The sequence below is a fragment of the Pseudorasbora parva genome, chromosome 24 (assembly GCF_024679245.1).
Source record: "Pseudorasbora parva isolate DD20220531a chromosome 24, ASM2467924v1, whole genome shotgun sequence".
Lineage (NCBI taxonomy): Eukaryota > Metazoa > Chordata > Actinopteri > Cypriniformes > Gobionidae > Pseudorasbora > Pseudorasbora parva.
The window spans coordinates 19,261,047-19,280,025 of NC_090195.1; the positions used below are offsets into that span (position 1 = coordinate 19,261,047).

The 18,979-nt window shown below is 38.3% G+C and overlaps 1 protein-coding gene across 1 annotated transcript in view; it reads right to left on the reverse strand.

The window, feature by feature from the left end:
- Positions 1-8,329: 8,329 nt before the first annotated feature.
- Positions 8,330-18,979, reverse strand: part of crispld1a (cysteine-rich secretory protein LCCL domain containing 1a) — a 30,560-nt gene continuing 19,910 nt past the window's right edge. Inside the window, exons 5-15 of the mRNA XM_067434795.1 lie at positions 17,861-17,976; positions 17,642-17,742; positions 17,251-17,397; positions 16,661-16,721; positions 13,826-13,892; positions 13,616-13,746; positions 13,498-13,541; positions 11,526-11,598; positions 11,339-11,414; positions 9,468-9,601; positions 8,330-9,034 (exon numbers count right to left, since the gene is read on the reverse strand). Coding sequence (XP_067290896.1) covers positions 8,983-9,034; positions 9,468-9,601; positions 11,339-11,414; positions 11,526-11,598; positions 13,498-13,541; positions 13,616-13,746; positions 13,826-13,892; positions 16,661-16,721; positions 17,251-17,397; positions 17,642-17,742; positions 17,861-17,976 — 1,002 coding nt within the window. The 3' untranslated portion in view covers positions 8,330-8,982. The remainder of the gene's footprint in view (positions 9,035-9,467; positions 9,602-11,338; positions 11,415-11,525; positions 11,599-13,497; positions 13,542-13,615; positions 13,747-13,825; positions 13,893-16,660; positions 16,722-17,250; positions 17,398-17,641; positions 17,743-17,860; positions 17,977-18,979) is intronic.

Consider the following 18,979-nt stretch of genomic DNA (forward strand, 5'->3'; position numbering starts at 1 on the left):
TTCAGACCACTGTTGAGGACTTTCAAGCTCTTTGCGCAGTAGTGATGGTTGAGTGGTACCAGCTGCACCTTCCTCTGGTTCTGGGCTAGGAGGCACTGTAGGATGAAACTGAGATTGTGGTGACATGGGTTCAGGAAACAGTCTTGGGAGAGTGAAGCCGCTGAGGTCATATTCTTCATATCGCGCGGGGAGGGCTGTCTTCCTCCTGACACGCACGACCGGCTCATCTTCCCCATACTGTGACATTTTCTGTAGTAAATCTGGCTCCGGCTCGAAGGACCATGTAAAAAGGATGGCTATTAGAAGCTCTCCTGATGTGAATTTGCCGGTTGATAACAGACCCACTACAGAGCGTCCGGTGAGAGACGTTTAACACAGAAGATCAGGTGTACGGGAATAACCCATTTATTGTCACCACAACTCAGTACATCGAATAAATTCTTCTTTGCATGTGTGTGTGGTTTTCTACAATTGAAAGATAAAAGAGAAGTAAGTACAAAGTTAACAATGACAAATAACAGCAATCCCAATAAATGGGAACAGTAATCTCCACAAGGAATGTTTAAATACAATGGTTAATACAGTAAATAGTAAGAATGAAATGTGCCATTATATAGGAAAATAAACCGTTACAAATTACTGATATAGTGCAGTTGAAATTCGACACCTTTTAGCGCTGAATGCTGAATACAGAGACAGAGCCGCTCTGTCTAGCTTATTAGTGCGCATGCGCTTACAGAGTGCTCTAACTCTTGGAAATGAGCGATATATACATATTAAATAAACCATATGATAAATAAATGGCACAGAATATGTCTTTGCTACATGACAATGATATATGTGAGGAAACTGGTATGTAAATATACACACGAACATCTTTACACGTTCGCAGATCGCATTTGTCACTCGCATACATTAACTTGTACACACTCGAGGCAATCGAACCGGTCCTCAACGGAGTAAGAAACAATATCTCTATATCTATATATATACATAAACAGACTGCTACTTACTTTGCAGGCACGCACACAACTTTAGCAGATATAAATCGCTACAGTACAGCTCGCATCCCTTTGCATCACTGATCGATCTGACTCAACTTAGTGGGCGGGTGCACAACTCTGCACGTTCTGTTCTGAGCGCTGATTGGCTCGCTGGATGGATGATGTGACAGATGATGCGATTTGGCATACTAATATATATATATCAATATAACCTTCCTGGTGGCCTTTTTTACAGTGATTCATAATTCTTATTAATTGACCAAAGTATTACAAATATGAGGACAGATAAAAACATGCATTTTAAAGTTAGATTTAAATTTTGATGTTAATTCCACTATTGTATTATATATAATTGTTCCATAGTCTATAGTATTTAGTTCAGTTACATGTGAAGTAACTGTAATTAAATTACACAAAAAAGAATAATGCTCTACTTTACTTTTTCAAGGGAAAAGTAATTAAATTACAGTAACTAGGCTACTTAGTAACTAGTTACACCCAACATTGGTAGGAAGCTGGCTCAGTTGTGCCATTCGCGGGACTGGGCGGTTTTGCCGCACTTTGCTTGATTTCTTTGCGGAATCATGGGTAAGGACGTTTTTCACCAGGAATTCCGCTGTTAAACCAAATGTTTTAAAAATATTTTAAAATAATACAGACTAATGACTTCAATAAAAGCATAGAGTATACCATTTTTTTTTTAACAAACTCCACTCACTATTCTGTCGTTATATATTTATAAATGAATTGTTGATTGAGAAAATGTATAGTATTTTTACTTCCAGAAAGTGTCTGTAGCATTTAAGGCTTTAGTTAAATCATAGCTATGAACCAAATTGGAAGTTGATTGGCAATGGTATGTGGGGTTTGAATGGACAAAATTCTGTGTAGTGTAGGATGAGTTATCAATTGATTTGTCCCATATTCCTGCATTATACTAGGCTGACAGGCCAGACCCACATCAAGATGTTTGGTCTGGAAACTCACCATTGAAAGGTCTCAGTCCGAGGGGCGGGATAAACGGGTGTCTTTCAAACTCCCTCTGCACGCGATAGGATAGCACTACAACCAACCAGAGCAACGAAGGTGAAGCAGAGCTTGTTGACAGAACTTTCGCCGTATCCGGTCGGCAAAACTCCAAACACATCTTCCTTTTTTAAGAATGACTTCAGTACCATTCCTTTTTCTTTTCTCAGAGAAAAGCTCAACTCCAAGTCTTCCAAAGTCGCGGTCAAAGCTGATTCGAAAGACCTCCGTTTGCCAGCTTCTGTGTTTTCTAGAAGCACGCAAGCGCAACTCTGTCATCCCTATGTTAAGCCCCGCCCACCGACTCTATACACGATGTGATTGGCCTGATCAGAGTTTGGTTTTTACAGCTCAAACATGTATTGAGTTGCTATACGATACTCGCGGCAGATTAGATTTGCTGCCGCTATAGGGTGCGTCTAGATTTCTAGGCTAACATCATACTGCATAGAGGCTTTAAATCCAAACTGTCCTCCAAAAAAATACAACTCTATAGGTCGTTTTTCAAGCACCTTATTACGATCTATATTTACGTTTTAAAGTCATGCGCCCTCTAGCTGCCGTAAAAATAATGACAGTGTCGTGTTACATCTGACGTATGACTGTCGTTACCAATCCAAATGCGTGTTCATTTTAATGCAATGTGTGGACTTTTTTTTTTTTTACCACCATTTGTCATATTTCCATTTAGCAAAAATATATATATTTTTAATTTACAACTACACCCACCCTATCCCTAAACCTATCCAGTGATTTATAGAGCATACACACTTTGTGAGCACGTATTCCCTGGGATCGAACTCAAAATTGCATGATCACATGTTGTTGTCGTATAGTGCAATGCTTTACCAACTGAGCTATGCAAAACCTGAAATATTACGCAGATAAAAGGGGAAAATGCTTTAAAATGAAAGTGTCCTGCTGTCAATAGGAGCACAACTTTAGAAAACGCTTCTATGCGTCATATTTTAAGGAAGTGACAATGACCTGTATAGGCGTATTGGTTGGAGGACATGTTGTTTAAATCTAATAGCATGGAATAAAACCCACAAATACAAAAAAAAAGACAGAAATAGCACCAGATAAACAAAAAGAGCAGTTTAGTTTGTTCACAACCCTTCTAAGGAAAATTTGTTTGTAAATAAATATGGAATAGTTCACCTTTACAAGCGAAATTATACAGTAAACAATGATGTAAATGAATATTTATTAATACAATAGTATACATTAGAACTTGTCATTCAACTATAGCTCCATTTGGTTTAATTCGGACATGCTCACAGTGTTGTTGTCTGTTCTCAGTTAACTGAGAAAGAGCAGTTGAGCATTTAAACTTTTTGTATTTAATTTTCCTTAGAGTGGGTATCTGTTTTTTTTTTTTACATAAATACATTGAGTCAATTATGATGTAAGAAAGCAGTGGTAACACTAATATTTCCATGTCCTACGTTATTTCTTTTTGGAGTGATTTTGAGGCACCCAACTCCACTAAACAGGCACAACAAGTTATTTATCAAGGTGTTGAAATCATGTCATTATGTGTTAGTGGCACTTTATATTATAAACATATGTTAGTGTGGCAGTCACCCTGCATTACTTTGTTTTGTTATGATGTCAGTGTGGTGGCTGGTAATTACACTTGAGTTGTGTTTCTGGACTGCAGGCATCCAGGCAGAACACAACCTGGATGGAGAATGATGTTTTGGACATTAGCCATAAATACTGGCTTTCTATGGCACAGCAGATTGTGACTGTGACAGGTCTGAAAATAGTCAGGCAGCATTTTGACAAAGGGGACTTCTAAATAATAAACAAGTTATTTAAACTTGAGGTGTCTGCGGGTGTTAGCAGCCCCCGGTTTAATAGTGAGTTACCCATATTTACCACTCTTCTTACTGAGAAGACATTTCAATTCTTCTACCAAATTAGACCTACAGCATCTGTAGACCTGAATGAATGAAAGCAATGTGGAAGTGTGTTCCTCAATAAAATGATTCTATAATTCATAAGAGAATTGTTTCAGCTGTTACTTTAAGGGGTGAGAGAGCAGTAAACACTGAAAATTATTCCATCTGGTTTTTATTACAGACAGATGGCCTCAATCATTTGCCTATTCCATGCATTTTGCCATGCAGTCCAGGGTTTAAAACAAAAAACAAAAAAAACATTACATTGTGAGCTGAAATCACTATATTTTCATTTAAGAAGGTATTAAAGAAACCGATTAAGTTTATTGTAAAACGCTTCTTAAACAATGTGAGGTAGAAAAAAAAAAATTTGTACAACCATCTGCATACATTATACAAGGCCAATATAACAGACTTTGTAAGGGGAGGACGATATAAAGTACCAATCATTTTGGATATTTCGCTTTCCCCATTCAAGCAAAAAAGAGCTGTACTTAAAATAGCTGCCAGGGGATGTTATCAAGATGGCCACCGTGTGAACGGACTTGACGTGATTTTGCCAAGTAAGACATGTTCCTGGATCAACATATTTTTGTGATTCTGGAACATTCCTGTCCTAAAACCCTGTCCTAACCATATCCTTACCCCTAACACTAGCCATAAGTTATCCCTAAAATCAGATGAAAATGATAGGTGAATAACACTGATGTAAAAGCACCTAATCCTGGTTGTAAGCCTAAAACTTTAAATCTGATTGGTTGATTGGAATGCTGATCCAGGATCAACAAAGATGTTGATTCAGGAACATGTTGCACTTGGTTAAATCACATTCACCCGGTTTGTTTTTTCCCCATTGGAAGGGACCTACAACTCATTTGACCCACCAGTTGATTAAAGTCCACATTAAAGACATAACCACTGCATTAAAGTCACCATGAAATCAAATTTGACAAATTACAACAATTCTCTTGCAATGACATTGTGTTTACTGGTTGGGCATGACCTGTCACTCACACTACTGCAATAATAAACCAATGAATTTCCACTGGACAAAATCAAGACCCGCTCTAAATGTTTTCTTGTTTAAGAAGCTAGCTGTATCCCAATTCAGAAGCTGCATCCTTCAAAGGCTCTGAAGGTTGAAACAAGCTTTTTTAAGTAGGACGCTCCAGCCTATGGAGGACTGTTGTTGTCGCCAAGCAACTGTGAAGCTGCCGTTGATGAGTGGCAGTAATGTTGGTATTTAATTTTTTTTAAAGTTATATTAAAATGGCTGGAAACAAAACAGCGTTCACAAACTGTCTAAATGTTCATCATGGATTGATTCTAAGACCTGGGCTGGTCAGGCTGGGACCAAGCCAGAGGAATCAGTCTGTTTAATTAAAACAATCCATCGCGAATGCCCGTGGCAGGTGTTGACGTTTTTGCCCAGTGCTCCAAATCTGAAGTAACTAGGACTCTCTTAACTAAAAGATTAAAGAAGGAGCTAGTAAATTCTCTTCGTATGGTGTTTATCGATCGATCGGGGGAGTCAGATCGATAGATCAGGAAGAGACTCCAGAAATTAGGATGGGCTCCACAAAAATCAATGAGAGAGAAGGAAATTAATAACATCAACTCCACCAGCAAATGCACCATAACACTACACAAACTTGAGGAAATATTGTCAGAGGATGATCAACAGACAATACACAGTGGAGAAAAAACATCTTGGAGGGAGTGTGTGACAAATTGGAAAAAACATGGATGAGCGCATATCCATCAGAGAAGGAGCCACAAAAATAGAATCCCATGCACTCAAGTAATTCCCACAAAAGTGGTCATTCACTCCACCAAAGTGCCCGACCAAACGTATACTCTGGACCTCTAAGCAAACATCCAGGGGGATTGCAGAGAAAGCTGGATGGCCTGTGCAGAGCATTGGAAAGAGTGGGAATGAGAAACCTTTTCTTGAGGACTTTTCTCATCTTGAGGTTAAACCATGTGGGGCATATTGGGCAATTACCATTGGAACACGTTGAAGGACATGGACAGATTTGTAAGATCTGCGGTCCGAGTTGGTTGCGCTTCCCCAAGGATGCACCATTCAACCTTACCTGCATATGCTGATTCCAACAGTGGCCTAAGTATCCCAAATCGAACGTCTTGATTGAGAGGTTGTTGGCTGGAAGTAGCTCAATTGACAAGGTGCTTACCAGCCAGGCATCCTTCAAGAATACCATGCAACAAGACGGCCTAGAGTTGCCCCATGATGATGTCGGCAAGCCATTTATGGAAAAACGTGACAGAGTATCTCCCCGTCAACACCTCCGGGGGATCCAACGGAGAAGAGGTGCTTTCAAATAAAACTAGAAAGGCATGTGGTATAAAACATCTGGAGGGGGAAAAACTATGCCAGGGTGCATGCCATATGAAGGAAACCCTAACACCAAGTGTGCCTGTCACAACAAGGTGTTGAGACTGTTGGAAAAGAAACCACCCTGAAAACTTGTATGGAACCTAAAGCACAAACACCACAATCATTCATCAAACCTGACCTGCTGGTCAAACTTAATGCTTTGATGATCCTGGATATTTCGGTAGTCGTATGATGGAGTCATGGCGAGTGAAAATAGAGAAATATGGCTCTCCAACAAATATGACCGCAATCAAAGAGTGGCACAATTCCAACACTTCTATCTCCGTGTAATAATAACAAGAAGATGACTTCTCTATGGTTCATCTGGTAATGTACTACAGTTGTTGGGAATGACTGGTATCCATTCCATCTGGTATCCACTGGTATCCATGGTTCCAATGACCATGGATCCCAAAAATGTTTCAAATGTTACGATGTACATGCGAGGGACATGATAAAGACAAACTGATCTAAGAATGTACTGGCAATACATACGACCTGCTATGCTGTAATATGCCACCAAATGTCTTATTGACAGCATTTTGGAACTCGAGTAATTAATTTAGTGCAACATTCATTAAATGACTCAAAAACACTGTATGAAAAATATCGAAATGACCCAAAAGACCTTGTTGAGCCTCTAGTCTGGCACTGTGAAGAGTCATGCGGTTGTTGAATAAGTGGACGGCCCCGGGGTCTCGGTGCCGCTGGTGAAATACCACTACTCTTATCGCTTCCTCACTTACCCGGTGAGGCGAGAGCTTCTGGAGTCAAGCCGGGGTGGTCCTCTCACAAGGTCCCCCCAGCGACCCACCCCGGGGACAGTGGCAGGTGTCGAGTTTGACTGGGGTGATACACCTGTCAAACGGTAATGCAGGTGTCCTAAGGCGAGTTCAGGGAGGACAGAAACCTACCACAGAGCAAAAGGGCAAAAGCTCGCTTGATCTTGATTTTCAGTATAGTACAGTACAGACCATGAAAGCAGGGCATCACGATCCTCCTGGATTTTGGGGTTTTAAGCATTTCTGTATAAGATAGAGTATAAACTATTGAATCTTAGTAAGATATGACTCTCGGCGCCGCATCTTTAAAATTCAAACACATTGTTTTCAATGAGTGTCATATGCAGCACTGAGTTTTGCATCCGGTGTGCGACCCCCTTAAGTCAACATTTGAACTTCTTTAAAGTTTTTATTTTTATTTTTGTGTCATTAGATATTCGGGTAAACTGAAACCCAATACTTACATCTAAAAGTGTGATTCGTCACTAGCATGGAATGATTTCCAGGGTAGGCAAGGCCGCAAAGGATGTGTTGTATCCGTAATTTAATGGGAAACGAAGCCTGCATTTGAAGCAGCCTTCGAAATTCGGACAGCCTTCTTTGCACTACAGTGATGCAATTGGCCTTCAAAGGAAGCAGCCTCTGAATTGGGAAGCAGCAGCTGTTTCACTCAGAAATACGTCACAATAGGGAGGAAAAGACTATCACAACTTCCGTTTCATGGTGACTTTAAGGAAATATTAGTTTTCTGAAAAAATACACACAAAAAAGCCCCTCATATTAATTTGGACATCATATAGTAAAAGCTAGTTTATAGTAACCTGTAAAAATCATTAAATGATAATAAAGTTGATTTATGATACAGTACACAACACACATGAATACAGCACCTCATTTCAATTAATACTATTAAAAGGGTTAGTTCATCCAAAAATGAAATTGATGTCATTAATGACTAACTCTAATGTCGTTCCACACCCTTAAGACCTCCGTTCATCTTCAGAACACAGTTTAAGATATTTTATATTTTAGTCCCAGAGCATTTGCAGTCTATGCACACTTTACTGTCCATGTTCAGAAAGGGAATAAAAACATCATCAAAGTAGTCCATATGTGTCATCAGTTAGTTAATTAGATTCTCTTGAAGCATCGAAAATACATTTTGGTCAAAAAATAACAAAAACTATGACTTTATTCAGCATCAGTCATCAGTCTTCGCTTCCGCGTTTGTTTTCAATCCTCAAATAAGTTTTGACACATGATCCAAAATGCTGAAATTACGTGATATTGACATAAATTTCATTTTTGGGGTGAATTAACCCTTAAAAACAAGCTATTTACAGTGTTTAATTATGTGGATGTTTCATTAAACGTATAGTTGGATGCTTTTAGATGTAAACTCCTGCGCTGCAGGATTAGATCCACATTCAATAATCTGCAAAAATCTTAAAACCTTACCAGCAGTCCTTTCTTGCCCATATATATATACATATGTGGAATAATTAACATAAATTTATAAATGACAACTTCCTTAACATGTTTCTAAAATATATCGTAGATATGCTATAACAAATAATGGAATAATGGAAGATTAAAACTCAACTTAAGTGCGTTTTCTCTGCAATACAGACACTGTATTCCCTGAATGATCCTCTAATTACATGCTTTTTAGGCAATACAATAGCTAATCAGCTTGATGCATTGGAAATAGTCTCCATTTATACAGCAAATTCTTAGTTCAGTCAACATTTGTGTGAAATAAAATACAGTATAGGCTGGTAAGAGCTGAAACGGCCTCACAATGGCCACTATTACAGCCTAATCAACAGAACGAGTTGATGAGTGGCCGCGATTTCAGCACACGCTCAAACTACAGCGAATACTCGGAATGCTTTGCCTCCCGTGGGGTTCTGCAGGCTGCGAGAGAACACAGAGGTTAAATAAGCAATGTTTTCCAACCCTTAAACATAATTATGTTCATAATGACGACATTTGGTGAAAAACTTATTTTAGTGCAAGATGTTTATGATATTGTGACAAATCCTTTGTGTGAATTTGATGGGATGGATATGTTCATTTTGTCACTACAAACCATTTGTGAGTAGCATAATTGTAGCACGTACGGTGTCCATTCTTCTATGATTTTGCTTAACATTAGCAAGCATACCTTCAAAGTGACCTACAAAGTTTACTCTATCACACACACTTGGAGTGGAACCACTGGTACAGCTCTACCCTAATCAGCTTTCTCAAAAAAGGCCTGTGATTTTAAAAGCTTAAGGAGAGACAGGCTGCCCCATACTCTGCCTTACACCGAGCGCACATGGACCAGTTTAGGGATAAAACCTACCTTTCTGAGACTATGCCGTTCTGGTATGAGGAAATGTACAGCTTCCTGTTGTCTGTGGGCATCACGTCAATGTAACCACCTGACCCTTTACTTAATACGCCAGCATGAATTGCAGACCTGCATATACTAGATTTCTGAAAAACAAATGCATAGTTTTTAGTGGTACAGCAATCTTTGTGATTTAAAGGGATAGTTCACCCAAAAATTAAACTTCTGTCATCAATTACAGTATTTCCTCAAATAAAGAGCGGGGCCTTTATTTACCTGAACTGTAGAAGGGAACAGCTTTTATTTGAAGAAGGCTTTTATTAGGGGCAGGCCTATATTTCTTATTCCATCTGTTTGAAAAATAATTGCTTTAAATAAACCGTTTTAAATGAATAGGGAATAAAAGTGATAGCATTCCAGTGGACTGGTATCATTGATTTTTAAAGAAACATGCAAACATATCACCAAAGCAGTCTCGGTCAGAAATACTGCCTAATCAGTAACCATCATTGAGACTGTTTGAAAATTGTAAAATGTTTATTCCACGCTTAATTTTTTTATATAGCTTGCACTTAAGGTTTTTAGCCTACTAACCCGACTCGCGAACTCGCGTTCTATATTGGTTGCACCTGAGAGAAAGAAAAGCTTCCTTCAACTTAAGAGTTGTGTAGCCTACTTTTAATTACATTTTTATTTTAATATATTACATAAATATATTTTTTTTACTTAAAAAAACTATGATTTTGTTATTTTTCTAACCTTACTAATGACGCATCTGCGCTTTCTATAGGCTATTGCGCGTGAGGGAAAAAAGCTAACTTCCACTTAAGAATAGTTTTGCATTTTTTTAACACTTTTTATTTTACTTTATCTCTTTTCATAAATATGTTTTATACTTAAACTATAATTTTGTTATTTTACTAACCCAACTAATCACTCGGTTGTTTCTAAATATGTTGCACATGAGGGAAAAAGCTTCCTTCCATTAAGAAGAGTTGTGTACTTTTAAGCACTTTTTAATATATTTTTTTACATATATATTATTTTCTACTTTAAAAAAACTGTAATTTTGTTTTTTTTCCTAACCCAAATAATGACTCTGTGCTTTCTATAGCCTATCATTGCATGTGAGAGAAAAAAAGATTCCTTCCACTTGAGTTGTGTACTTTTAAGCACTTTTTATTTTAATAGCCTATGTTGCTTTACATAATTTTTTTATACTTAAAAACTACAATTTCGTTATTTTTCTGACCCAACGAATTACTCATCTGCGCTTACAATAGGTTGCACGCACTTTTAACTGAGATATTTTGATTTTTCATATTGTTTTTTAACAGTCATTTGTGTAGCAGTTCATATGACCACTTTACAATATTTCATCAACATAGTTTATTTTGAAGCCTCTTCTGTGTTCTTGTACAAAATAAAATATTTTAAGTTAAATGCAGAGTAAGACGTACACTCTCAGAAAAAAAGGTACAGCGGAGATACAATTTTGTTCCTTGGGGGACAAAACATATAATTGTACCTTTAAAGGTACTCAATTGGTCCTTAGGGTACAATTATACCATTGTTTTCCTCAGTTCGGTCCTAGTGAGTCGATTAGTTAGTGTCGCACTCGCAAGAATGGGCACGTGGCATCAGGATGGTTGCATGATGCAGGTCAACCCTACTGTACATTACGATGAACTTGAATGCACATTAAATGAGAGGCATTTAGAAGATTATCCACATATTTCCCCCTGGCCACTATCAGAGGCCAGGCGTTTAATTGACTACAGGCTTTTATTTGAGGAATTACGGTACTACTTAATGCTGACATCATTTTTGGGTGAACTATCCTTAGTTTCATTTTTAAAAAAAGAATAAGAAAAAAAGCTTACATCTGAATAAATTCCAGTGCCAATGACTCGAGAAAGGCGGGGATTTTCTTGCAGGCAGTTGCGGGGACAGTAAATCCTTGTGGAAAGACAACACACGTCAGAAAGTTTTATTTTTTGACACTGTAATAATAACAGTTTCAAATGCCTAACATTTTAGCTGGAGTTGTGGTTTATTAAAGATTTTTACCTTGGACAGTGTCTTGCAGGCTTGTGGTAAGGGCACAGCACAGAAACTGTAGTCTCACATGTGATAACTTTTACTGAAACAGAGAAAACATGAAATTAATAGTAAAGGAACTTTATGTAACCCTTCCAAGGTACAAGACAGAGAAAATTATTTTTGTGATAATAACTGACTGGCTGAACATTGTTATGCTTCTTAGTCAGCTAAACAAATATTTACACTACAGGACAAAAGTCTGGGCTGAGAATTTATTTTTAAAGAAATTAATACTTTTACAGTGCATCCGGAAAGTATTCACAGCGCTTAACTTTTCCCATATTTTCTTATGTTACAGCCTTATTCCAAAATAGAGTGCTCTGGAGCAGTTTTTTTTTTTTTTATCAAGGATGTTTCTGTACATTGCTGCATTCATCTTTCCCTCGATCCTGACTAGTCTCCCAGTTCCTGTTGCTGAAAAACATCCCCACAGCATGATGCTGCCACCCCCATGCTTCACTGTAGGGATGGTATTGGCCAAGTGATGAACAGTGCCTGGTTTTCTTCAGACATGACATTTGCCATTCAGACCAAAGAGTTCAATCTTTGTTTCATCAGACCAGAGAATTTTATTTCTCGTGGTCTGAGAGTCCTTAAGGTGTGTTTTGGCAAACTCCAGGCATCCTTTCACTGAGGAGTGGCTTCCGTCTGGCCACTCTACATACAGGCCTGATTGGTGGAGATCTGCAGAGATGGTTGTTCTTCTGGAAGAGTCTCCTCTCTCCACAGACAAATACTGGAGCTCTGTCAGAGTGACAATCAGGTTTTATGTCACCTCCCTGAAAAAGGCCCTTCTTCCCCGATCAGTCAGTTTGGCCGGGCGACCAGCTCTAGGAAGAGTCCTGGTGGTTCCAAACTTTTTCGATTTACAGATGATGGAAATGGATATGGAAAGTTCTTCCATTCACTGTGCTCATTGGGACCTTCAATGCTGCAGAAATGTTTCTGTACCCTTCCTCAGATCTGTACCTCGATAGAGTCCTGTATCTGAGGTCTAATTTCTTGGACTTCATGGCTTGGTTTGTGCTCTTACATGCACTGTTAACTGTGGGACCTTATAAATAAAGGTGTGTGCCTTTCCAAATCATGTCCAATCAACTGAGTTTACCACAGGTGGACTCCAATCAAGTTGTAGAAACATCTCAAGGATGATCAGTGGAAACAGGATGCACCTGTGCTTATGTACATGTGTTTTATTTTTAATAAATTTGCATGATTTGCACGATTTCAAACAAACTTCTTTCACACTGTCATTATGAGGTATTGCTTGTAGAATTGAGGGAAAAAGAATAAATTTTGGAATAACGCTGTAACATAAAATGTGGAAAAAATAAAGCGCTGTGAATACTTTCCGGATGCATTGTATTTAGCAAGGATGCATTGGTTGAAAGTGAAAGTACAGACATTTATAATGTAAGCAAAGATTTCTATTTCAAATAAATGCTGCCCTTTTGAACTTTGTTTGAACATTTAACATTGACTTCCATTGCATTGTTTTCCAGACTATGGAAATGAATAGTGCCCTGGGCAAAAACGTCCACAAAATATTAAGCAGCACAACTGTTGACAATACAAAACAAAACATTGACGATAATAAAAATATATATATTGCGCACCAAATCAGCATATTAAACTAATTTCTGAAGGATCACGTGACACTAAAGTATGGAGTAATAGATAAATAAAATTTTGCAGAAAAAATTATAATAAATAAGGGCCAATCCATATAGAATAATTAACTTCTGAATGCTGCAGCTCTCCAATATCAAAATTAAATATTACAATATTAAGTGTTATAATATGTTATATATATATATATATATATATATATATATATATATATATATATATATATATATATATATATATATATATATATATATATATATATATATATATTTAATAATTAGAAAAACTAAAAAAATATTTTAAAACTTACTTGTCACTTTGGATACTGTGAAGGCATTGGCACTCTGGTACTTCCTGTAACATTTTCATTATATTAGATGGAGTTGTTTCTAATGCCCATGAAAGTCAATCTTAAACAGATTTCTTACCCAAAGGACTGAAGTCCATTTTTGTATGATTTGATGAAGAAGTCCTTTCTGCCCTGTCTTGTAACATCCATCCAACCTCCGTCATTGTCAATAACACCGTAATGAATGCCTGCTCGGCAAATACTGGATTGCTAAGGGAAAAAATGTTGTCAGCATGAAGTTCAGACTACACATGATAAACTGAAAAAAAAATCTTTATGCCACACTTACCATGTCATAATACACTGTTCCGACAACTTTCGCCATGCTGTCTAAACAACCAGCAGGACACTCATACCTTTACAGAGGCCAAAAAAATATTCAGGGTGGGGGATGGAATTGCAGAAATTAAAGATAAAATTGCATACATATCATAAAATGGAAAACAATTTTCAAAAAATTAGCATATGTGAATAAAGTTCATTATTTTCCATAATGTATTGATAAAAATTAAACTTTCATATATTTTAGATTAATTGCACACCAACTGAAATATTTCAGGTCTTTTATTGTTTTAATACTGATGATTTTGGCATACAGCTCATGAAAACCCCAAATTCCTATCTCAAAAAAGTAGCATATTTCATCCGACCAATAAAAGAAAAGTGTTTTTAATACAAAAAAAGTCAACCTTCAAATAATTATATTCAGTTATGCACTCAATACTTCTTACTTCAATAATCCTTTTGCAGAAATGACTGCTTCAATGCGGCGTGGCATGGAGGCGATCAGCCTGTGGCACTGCTGAGGTGTTATGGAGGCCCAGGATGCTTCGATAGCGGCCTTAAGCTCATCCAGAGTGTTGGGTCTTGCGTCTCTCAACTTTCTCTTCACAGTATCCCACAGATTCTCTATGGGGTTCAGGTCAGGAGAGTTGGCAGGCCAATTGAGCACAGTAATACCATGGTCAGTAAAGCATTTACCAGTGGTTTTGGCACTGTGAGCAGGTGCCAGGTCGTGCTGAAAAACAAAATCTTCATCTCCATAAAGCTTTACAGCAGATGGAAGCATGAAGTGCTCCAAAATCTCCTGATAGCTAGCTGCATTGACCCTGCCCTTGATAAAACAGAGTGGACGAACACCAGTAGCTGACATGGCACCCCAGACCATCACTGACTGTGGGTACTTGACACTGGACTTCAGGCATTTTGGCATTTCCTTCTCCCCAGTCTTCCTCCAAACTCTGGCACCTTGAATTCCGAATAAAATGCAAAACTTGCTTTCATCCGAAAAAAGTACTTTGGACCACTGAGCAACAGTCCAGTGCTGCTTCTCTGTAGCCCAAAGTGGCTTGACCTGGGGAATGCGGCACCTGTAGCCCATTTCCTGCACACACCTGTGCACGGTGGCTCTGGATGTTTCTACTCCAGACTCAGTCCACTGCTTCCGCAGGTCCCCCAAGGTCTTGAATCGGTCCTTCTTTACAATCTTCCTCAGGGTCCGGTCACCTTCTCGTTGTGCAGTGTTTTTTGCCACACTTTTTCCTTCCCACAGACTTTCCACTGAGGTGCCTTGATACAGCACTCTGGGAACAGCCTATTCGTTCAGAAATTTCTTTCTGTGTCTTACCCTCTCGCTTGAGGGTGTCAATGATGGCCTTCTGGACAGCAGCCAGGTCGGCAGTCTTACCTATGATTGCGGTTTTGAGTAATGAACCAGGCTGGGAGTTTTTAAAAGCCTCAGAAATCTTTTACAGGTGTTTAGAGTTAATACGTTGATTCAGATGATTAGGTTAATAGCTCGTTTAGAGAACCTTTTCATGAAAAGCCAATTTTTGGGGGTTTTCATGAGCTGTATGCCAAAATCATCAGTATTAAAACAATAAAAGACCTGAAATATTTCAGTTGGTGTGCAATAAATCTAAAATATATGAAAGTTTAATTTTTATCATCAGATTATGGAAAATAATGAACTTGTATCACATATGCTAATTTTTATATAGCCAAAAGTTTTGGGGCATCTGCCTTTACTTGCACATGAACTTTAAGGACATCCAATTCTTAATCCATAGGGTTTAATATAGAGTTGCCCCACCCTTTGCAGTTATAACAGTTTCAACTCTTCTGGGAAAGGTTTCCATAAGGTTTAGGAGTATTTTAATGGGAAGGGACTGACGTTGGATGAGAAGGTCTGGCTTCTGGTTCTGGCGTTCTATTGGGTTGAGGACAGGCCAGCCAAGTTCCCCCACACCAAACTCGTTCATCCATGTCTTTATGGACCTTTCCTTGTGCACTGGTACACATTCATATTGGAAACAGAAAGGGTCATCCCCAAACTGTTCCCACAAAATTGGGAGCATGAAATTGTCCAAAATGTCTTGGTATGCTGAAGCATTAAGCGTTCCTTTCACTTGAACTAAGGGGCCAAGCCCAACCCCTGAAAAAACAACCCCACACCATAATCTTCCCTCCACCAAACTTTACACTTGGCACAATGCAGTTAGGCAAGTACTGTTCTCCTGGCAACCTGACTTGTCCATCGGATTACCAGACAGAGAACAAATCTCCACTGCTCTAGAGTCCAATGGTGCATCCACTGCTTAGCATTGCACTTGGTGATGTAAGGCTTGAATGCAGCTGCTCAGCCATGGTAACCCATTCCATGAAGCTCTCTATGCATTGTTCTTGAGCTAATCTAAAGCCCACACAAAGTTTCAAGGTCTGTAACTATTGATTCTGCACAAAGTTGGTGACTTCTGTACACTGCGCCTCAGCATGCACTGACCCCGCTCTGTGATTTTACGTGGCCTACTACTCCGTGGCTGAGTTGCTATTGTTTTCAATTGCTTCCACTTTTTTATAATACCACTAACAGTTGACCATGGTATATGAAGTAGTTAGGAAATTTTATGAATGGACTTATTGCACAGGTGGCAATCTATCACGGCATCACACTTGAATTTACTGAGCTCCTGAGAGCAACCGATTCTTTCACAAATGTTTGTAGAAGCAGTCTGCATGCCCAGGTGCTTGATTTTATTGACCTTGAATTCAATGATTTGAAGAGGTGTCCCAATACTTTTGGCAATATAGTGTTGTTGTTTTTGTATGAAATATTTTATCTCACCTATTACATGTGGTGCCTTTACACTGGTCCCTTAGCTTTGTATCACATGTCACAATCTGTGCTGCACAAAGGAGAAAAGAAACACAGGTGGTTCATTTATGTTAAGACATGCCGTATAGTTTAGCAGCACTGCAGAAATGCACAGCTCTGTTCCTGAAGTTCTGTAAAAGCAAGCCATGGAATTCCAGCAGGAGCTCATGGTGGCCAACAGCAGGAGATCTCAGCTTTCAGTCCAAACCCCCTTTCAGCAAAGGAAGCAATTTAAAACCCACAAGTATTCATCGTCCCCAAAGCAAACATACTCAGCAGGGAGATCACCATTGAGAACAGAAAAACCTCCCTGCTGCACTTGCAACATTAAATATACGTTTGAAAAAAAAACCTCATTGACAGATCCATGCCTGGTGAACATCAAAACAATCTGAGTTAAACAGGAATACGTTTAAGAGCCAGCAATTTTATTACGTGCAGACACTTTCAGAAAAATTATTTTTTAGATGAAACAGAAATTGTTTTTCAAGCACAACTTTTATTTCTGAAAGTGGCTCCCCCATGACTCTAAAAAGTATAATCAGTGAACCACAGCTTACACATCTGCTCTTTGCTCACAACTGCATTTGGGCGTCTGGTTGGACTTGGGGCCTGTAAACGGGGTCCAGGGCTATGAGGGGCCTCAGGTTCTATAGAATTTATTTCATCTGTTTCCTCACGTGGGCTTTGTCTATTTGTTCCATCACCTGAAAATGAAACAAAGAAATGAGTCTTCTATTTTACCTGGATCAAGTTACGGTGCCTTTAAAAAACCTATTCATCAAGCAATCGATAAATTATTGATTAAACACTATGTATATACAATAACATTCAAATGTTTAGGGTCAGTGATGAATACAAGGTTCAAGTACAGCCTTTATTTGAACTTTTTTGTACTGAATTTTAATGTTTTGAACAATAGTGTACCGTAGTGTAATATAATCTCCAAACCTTTATAACAGAGGTTTTCTCTGCAAACTCCTCCATAGCTAGGTGGGCAGGCAGAGCAAGGGCTGCCATGTTTATATGGAGCATATCCCCACCAGTTACCTCTGCAAAGAACAAAACACAGAGAAGGACTGACAACGCTGGCAAGCTATCATAAAACAAATGACAGAGAATGAGTACAGTATTTAATAATAGATGAAGAATAATGAATAAGTAACTCACTTTGGTGAGTAGTTGCACACAAGATAAACAGCTTTTGCCCAAATCTGGCCCCACACATTCATGTTGTAGCACACATTGATTGCACAGCCAATTCGACTACTAGTTGCCCAAACAAGCTGGAAGGTAAAGATGCAAAACAGTCAATCCATTATATCTGACTATAAGCAATCTGGCTGCTAACAATTAATGACCTTAGGCATTCTCTTTAGCACATGGAGCTTGTTCTATATTCAAATCTATTTGCATGGGTTAACTCTCTTGTCTAACCTCAAGCTATCTATTGCTTTTATATCCCAAGATGTGTTCAATTTGCTAAATTTGTTTAAAAAATACGATTGCTTTGTGTGAGAAAATTTTTGAATTTAGGTTGTCGTGTAACCTATTGTATCACTGTCCATTGTAAAACAAAGATATATTATGATTTTCATAAGACTTGGAAAACGGTGCATGAGCCACATCAACTATCTTAACTGTGTTTTGTTCTATTTGGAGTTTAACAGACTGCTATTAATTGTCAGTGTATGGAAAAGGGTTGGGTAAAGATTCTTCAAAAAAGATAATAGAAAAATCTGTTATTAATTACTCACTCTCATGTTGTTCCAAACCAGTAAGTTCTCCGTTCATCTTCAGAACACAAATCAAGATATTTTTGATGAAATCCAAAAGCTTTCTGACTCCCATTTAGATTGCAATGTACCACAGTGGTTCTACAGAGGATAAACCTAAATTTTAATAAGAGAATACTTAATTAAACAATTTTTCCCCCAACCTTTAATCAACCATTTCTTCTCTTCCATGTCAGCCGTCAGCCCTTTGATGCTGTTTTATTAAAATCACCACTAAAATCACATGGACCAATTTAACAATGTCTTTACTACCTTTCTGGGCCTTGAACATGGCAATTACATTGCAGTCTAATTGGGGGTCAGAAAGCTCTCGGATTTCATCAAAAACATCTTAATTTGTGTTCCGAAGATGAACGAAGGTCTTATGGGTTTGGAACGTGGTTGGCTGAACTAACCCTTTAATTGTTTGGAAGTTTTGGTATAGGCTTTAACTGTTACATTATGGGCTGCGGCTCAGTTAAACTTCTGATGTTCCTCAATGCTGTATCTTGAG